General features: G+C 44.9%; 1 protein-coding gene across 1 annotated transcript; it reads right to left on the bottom strand.

Annotated features, from left to right (window-relative positions):
- Nucleotides 1–248: 248 nt before the first annotated feature.
- On the bottom strand, nucleotides 249–5355 carry LOC124692903 (calcium-dependent protein kinase 5). Its single transcript, XM_047226343.1, has 7 exons — nucleotides 4371–5355; nucleotides 3989–4132; nucleotides 3729–3881; nucleotides 3135–3250; nucleotides 2519–2686; nucleotides 1531–1755; nucleotides 249–684 (listed from the first exon to the last, which is right to left on the bottom strand). Exons 1-7 carry the CDS (start codon nucleotides 5101–5103, stop codon nucleotides 577–579), a joined length of 1647 nt encoding a protein of 548 aa, XP_047082299.1. The 5' UTR covers nucleotides 5104–5355; the 3' UTR covers nucleotides 249–576.
- Nucleotides 5356–6869: the final 1514 nt, after the last annotated feature.

The raw sequence follows: 6869 nt of genomic DNA, 5'->3' as shown, positions 1-6869 counted from the left end.
GTTGTACTCATCCTTGGTTGTAGTTGTACTCGTGTACCTGTACTTATGTTGTATACGTAGCTCGTATAGTAGCAGGATAAACTATTGCAGAAAGCATGCAGGCATTGCAAACAGGGTTAACTAGCTTCTGAATTGCAATCGGGGCTTGGGTCCAAAAAGTCCAAAAAACCAACAGCTGGACAAACGATGTGGACCAACTCTAACTCTGAACGAAGGGTTGCGAGACAAGCGAAATGCAACGGCTTGTATGAACATCTGCAAGCCACAGCGCCTTGACATGGGAGATTCCCCCCTCACATTTCATCGACAAAGTAACGCGAGTTAGAACACAAGAACAGCGATTAGAATCCCCTGAAACACATACCCACATGTACAACTGATAGCGCACAAAAATTGCAGGCAGCGTCCGTTAGCAGGGAGATTTGTAATGGACTTTGTGTGTGCTCCGGTATTTAGTTTAAATCTAAGCTAAATACCTGGGCACACACACACAAAATACCTCTAATCCAAGCAGGCCCTAAATAAAGCTCCACGAACTGTGCTTCATGGATGTTCAGGGTGCGTCAGGTGAATATCTCAGGCAGTCATGCTTATATTCAGGCTGTTTCTCATTGTTCTTCTCCCAACCCCCATATTGCCCTTTGTCATCATAGCAACAAACTCCCCATAATCAATGCGACCATCCTGACGAAAATAAAATAAAAGAAAATATGGGCAGTTAGATCAAAGAATATAATCACGAACATTTTGACTGAATATGTCTTGAAGCAGAAACACAAACTACAGCGGGCTTCGAAATTACAGTAACAAATTACTCAAATATACGTATATATCATTTCACACTAAAAACGTATATATCAATCCCCGATCTCTAACAAAGAATATGTGATAGTTTATGCAGGACAGATGATTATGATTCAGTATATCTCTATCCTACTTCATGTGTGGGTTACAAGAAACTAACAGACTATTATGAGTTCAGATGCTTAACACTTGAGCTCCAGTAAGCTTTTAAACTCAAAAAGAACTTATGTGTTCTTTCGAGGAGGAATTTCTGGAAGTCTCTATTCTTGCTTGATAGCTACAGGTATGACTACATCTGTACATAGTGCGAATACACTATGTGTGGCCCAAATGTAGCGGCCTTTGGGCCACACAGACACACACACACACATACAAAAAGCACACACTCAACCCAATAATTTATAAGACAAAAAAAAGTTAATATGTGCATGTTAGATGCACTATAAGCCCGCTAAAGTTCAAGGGAACATATTTTCAAACATGGCCTGCACAAAAAAACGTTCATCTAAAATAGGGAACAATAGATGCACTATTTATAATTATAGATCGTCACATTTTCATTGTTTGCATGCAACTCCGTTTTGAAAAAAAAAACTGTTTATGTACAACTCGCGAAATGACCATTTCCCATGAAATTATGCTCATCCATAGTGTATTCGCACATGTACATGAGATGTTTAAAATAAAGAGCTCACTGAAGCCTACTACAAGCATAAATTTACTTACATTATCCTGGTCAGCTTCTATTATGACATCATCAAGAAAAGCATCTGGCATGTTATGCTCTTTGCAAGCTTGCTGGAGTTCATCCACTGTAATGTAACCACTACCATCCTTGTCAAAATAAGAAAAGGCCGCCACTAGATGTTCCTCGCGCTCTAGCTTATTGAGATGCAATGTAGCAGCAATAAATTCTATATAATCAATGGTTCCACTGTTGTCCACATCCGCCTGAAGTTAATCAAATGAAACCACAAGAACATGTAAGGTTAATGTAGGTTACTCCTTTTAGGAATGATTCTAAAACCCTACTCAGTATAAAAGAGAGACGGTAAATTGGTTATTTGGTTTACAGAACAGTGGTAGTGCCAGGAGCAAGGACCTGTGGTTTCAGTACCTAAAATTTCCAGAGCATAATAATGTGTAACATCTGAAGAAAAAAACGGTCTTCAGGAAAGATTTGGGGTCGAGCCACCACTGAGACAAAATTGGACTAAAGACGAGCCATTCACAGGCACATAAGCACATGTTTGTTCGGGAAAAAATAGGTTTCAAAGAAAAATAAGTTTTTGCTGTAAAATGCCTGAAACATATATAAGGTTCCCATATGGATTGGAAGTTCACAAGACAGAGTAGACATAAAATAAGAAAAGTATGGTCAACTTCAAAATTCTGGAACTAGTTAAATGAATTAGTTTTGTGTCAACAAAGACTCTTATATTCAATTCATTCAAGCTGATAATAGTTTTCTAGAGGTGCAAGCTATCGTAAAACTGGGGAAGCAGAACGGCATTGCATGTTTCCTAATTCCTATTCAGCTGACAGGTCCAAAATTAGGATGAAATGTGAATATGCAGGAACCAAGTGGGCAAATATTAAGGGCCTTTCATATTCACAAGCTAGAGATGCCCCACAAAGGTACACATAAGATGACCCATAGAAGAACTAAAAACAAACAGGAAAGGGACCTAGGATAGCAACAAGTCCAACTTACCGCTTCCATAAGATCACGAATCTCAGTATCTTTTAGTGTTGAACCATATTTTCTCATGCCTTCTTTCAGCTCATCGTATGTAATTGCACCGCTGTGGTCGGTGTCCATTGCCTCAAACATTTCTTTTAATCCTGCAATCTCCTCCTCTGAAAGGCTCTCAGCAATTACCTGGTAGAATAAACACAAATCCTCTATTAATACTACACTAAGCAAACTTCCCCATAGGACAATAAAATGGAGTGAATTAAGAGTTGCACAGCAGATAACTAACTGTACTATAGAATAAGAAGTAAATACCGGAGAGACTGGTAATTTGGGGGTAACATCAATTTACTAATTATCTCAGAAAAATATTATAACAACTATAAACAAGGGGATCCAATTGAATTCTACAAGAAGTTAATCATGTTAAGAAGAGTAATCAGAAGTTTTTGCCATGTAATGCAGTAGAAAGGCTAGTCTACAAATGGCAATTATAATGGTAAAAGTAACACAGGGTGAGAAGAAGCAATGAACATTATAGCGAGTAGAAGCAGATGGACATAATTTCATCGTGTGCATGATAATTTACTATGACAACGGTAAAATGACGACAGAAAAGGCTGAAGGTACTAACTCGCAAAGCCATCCTCTTCAACTTATTCATTGCTGAGAACTGCTTAATGCGAGAAAGGACAGCTGGATCCAGTGGCCGATCAGGAGCAACTCCATGATCACAAATCCAAGGGTGACCTGAACAAGAAAATGATTCGTTTATATATGATTTAAACTTGTAAATGTGTTGTACTGTACAGATATTTCTTAAACTGCTATAAATATATATTTTATGGTTCTACAGTTTTTCCTTTTCCCTTTTGAACAAACATGAGCTGATTGGTGCGTATCTGAGAACAATCACAAATTCACATCCAGGTATAACAATAAAAATCCCAAATGGAAGATTTCTAGAAATTTAGGCTTTCATGAGTTGGCAGGAGAAATCGATCCTCTCAAACTAATCTTATTTCTTAAGAATAAGAGCAATGTTGTGCTTGTGCAGATATTTCTGTATCAAGGCATTACAAGAAAATAAAGTAAAAGCATTCATTGCAGTTACAGCATACTTCTATTTGCACCACCTAGGAGACGCATCAGAAAAAATTATTCAGCCAAGCACACCTGAACTAATGGAGGAGAAAAAATAGCTCGAGTATTGGTGAAAGTAACTAACATAAAACTTGGTGTGCTGTTAGACGTTCTGCTGGGTGAGGATTCAACATTCTTGTTATAAGATCCTTTGCACTGTCAGAAATCACAGACCAGGGATCACAATCAAAATCAATTTCGCCTTTTAACACTGCATCGAAAATTCCTTGCTGTGTCTCTGTAATAAGTACATTCAGAAAAAATCAGAACAGGACAGTAGTGAAAAGTTAGCAACGATTTTCCAAAATCAATCAAAGTTAAGAAATGTGGAAGAAAAAGCTGTACCTGCCCAAAATGGTGGTACACCGCTCAGCAGTATGTAAAGAATTACACCAGCAGTCCATACATCAGCTTCTGGCCCATAACGTTTGCGCAGCACCTCAGGGGCAACGTAGTAAGGACTTCCAACAACATCAGTGAAAACTTGACCTACAAAGTAATAAAACAACAAAAAGGAATTGGTCATAAGATTATTATAAATCAAATGAGTACAAGAACTGGTCCATAAAATGTACATTATACTTAACCGAATACAGCAACAACAGCCTAATAAAATGAACCGGTAGGTCAGAGAAAGCAGGGCCACATCCTATTGGTTGGTTCTGAAAGCCACATTAAAAGCTGAAGAAAACTCTGAACATTAACACTGAAGCCTGAAGTGACTGACCAGGCTTAAAGAAGACGGAAAGGCCAAAATCGATGGCCTTGAGCGACATGTCGTCATCCTTGTTCGCCAGCAGGAAGTTCTCAGGCTTGAGATCCCTGTGCATGACCCCGAGGGAGTGGCAGGCCTCGACAACTCCGACAACGATGCGCGTGAGGTCGGCAGCCTTGCGCTCGCTGTAATGCCCGCGCTGTATGATCCGGTCGAACAGCTCGCCGCCCGCACAGAGCTCCATGACAATGTGGACGTATACCTGGTCCTCGTAGGCGCCCTTGATGGCGACGACGTTCTGGTGTCCGGCGAGGTGGTGCATGATCTGGATCTCGCGGCGCACGTCCTCGACGTCCTCCCTGGTGATGAGCTTGCGCTTGCCGATGGACTTGCAGGCGTAGTCCGCCCCCGTGGCGCGGTCGGTGCAGAGGTAGGTGGTGCCGAACTGGCCCTGCCCGAGCTTGCGCCCGAGCAGGTAGTGGTCGTGCAGGCTCGGGGTGGGATGGCCGAGCACGTTGGCCGTCAGCTCCGCGGGGGCCAGGCAGCCCCGGCGCATGCCGGTGGCGGGAGGCGGCGCGGCCGCGTCCGCCGGCGCCGGGCGCGAGGGCCGCTTGCCTGCCGGCGAGTCGGCATCGGCGGTGGCGGCGGTGGCGACGAGCGCGTACTCCGGGTCGCGGCGCTGCGACGCGCCGCGGAAGCTGGAGAAGTACTGGGATCTAAGGGTGGCGCCGCACGTGTTGCCCATCGATCACGCCGGCGGGCCTCGGGGGCGACGCGCGCGAGGCGATCACTCTCGCATCTAGCGGTGCCGCCGATGGGATTTAGGGGCCGGGCGGAGCTGCCGGCGGCGCGGGCGATGGAGGCTGGCTGGGATTGCGAGTTGAAATGGGCGGACGCGGCGAGGTCTCGGGTCAGAGTTGCGGCGACTTTCGGAACTTGGAAGAGTGAGGTGGAGCCGGAGGAAGCGGCGGCGACTTCACGGCGGCCTGGCCACGTTTGTGGAAAGCAAAGCGGAAGTTGCGGCAGTTGCAGCCTTTCCCTGCTCTGCGACTCCGTTGAATCGGGGCGGAAAGATCGCACGGACTGGACATACAATTTGGCCCTGTCAGGTGCTGCCACTGGCGACCGACGCAGTGATCCAGTCGTGCACGATATGTTGTTCAGACATAATCTGCTTGTAGGAAAACCTGCTAATCTTAAAATGCGTCTAGTTCATATTGTTTAGAGAGTATAATAAATATAATCGGTACAATGCATTATCTTTTATTGTCATCTCTTGCAATAAATAATAATTAATTATTTATAGTAGGAAATTATGTGTTTAAGGAAAGACAAGTCGTACAATGGGAAAAATAGCTTTCTCTTATTTCGTAAGAGATCATTCCTTAGCAGGGAAGACAACCTTCTCTCCATTCATTCTCTCTCTTCCAACTAAGCAAAAATCTGACGTGACATACGTAAGAGAAGGCTGACATCACCCCATTGTATGTGCCTCAGGGCATGTACAATGGTTGAGAAGGCGTGCCTTCTCTTATTCCGCCACATCATCTAGAGAAGACAATAGGTATAAGTCTTACAATGCGTTATCTCTTATAGCTATCCCTAACAATTAATGATAATCAATTAAATTTGTTAGGAAATTATGTTGCTAAGGGAAGACATGTCGTACGATGGAGAAAATAACCTTCCCTTATTTTCTAAGAGATGATCTCTTAGCCAAGGGAAGACTACCTTCTCTTCCCTCATTCTCTCTCCTCCAACTAAGCAAAAATCCAACGTGGCACCTCTAAGACCTCGTTCGGTTCAGGGTGGACCAAACTACACGTGGAACAAACCACTAGAGGATTTGGGTGATCCCATGATGTCACCCTGATCCCGATAATCCCTCTCCCTAAAAACTTCCTATAATTGCTCGGAGGTTTGACCCGTTCGGTTAGCCCCCAGAAATTGCAGCGGGGAGAAACGCTGGTAGGCACTGTGTGAGGCTAGGGAAGCCTCCGGCGTCATCGCTACCGTCCACCTTCGTCCTCGCCGCCGTCCACTTCTTCCTCGCCGCCGTCCACCTCCGTCCTCGCCGCCGACCACCCCGTCCTCCCCGTCCCCCCCCCCGTCCCCGCAGGAGCAGCCGTCCACCCCTTCCTCGTGCCCGTCCCCTCGTCCATGCCGGAGCCGCCGTCCCTCCTTACCCGTCGGAGCCGCTGTCTATCCTTACCCGCCGGAGCTGCATCGATCTAGATCCAGAGAGACGAGACAAGGAACGCGATGTTTTTCTTTTCCGTCGTACCGATTCGGGACAACCACATGGGGAAAGTTTTCACGGGGTGACACAAGATGTTTTAAAACCCAGTGTTTTGGATGGGATTGGGTTGGTTTCGGCCGGGGTAAGATTCCTGTCGGGTTTAACCGACCGTGTTTCTTAACAGGATTTGGAATCGATCCCTGTCCAGGCTGATCCCGGCTAACCCCCGGGGTTTGCGTCAAATCCCGACCGGGGCGGGAGCAACCAAACAA

Source organism: Lolium rigidum, chromosome 2 (assembly GCF_022539505.1).
Source record: "Lolium rigidum isolate FL_2022 chromosome 2, APGP_CSIRO_Lrig_0.1, whole genome shotgun sequence".
NCBI classification, from domain to species: domain Eukaryota; kingdom Viridiplantae; phylum Streptophyta; class Magnoliopsida; order Poales; family Poaceae; genus Lolium; species Lolium rigidum.
The sequence above is the reverse complement of the archived record's forward strand: the minus strand, read 5'-3'. Positions and strand labels throughout refer to the sequence as shown.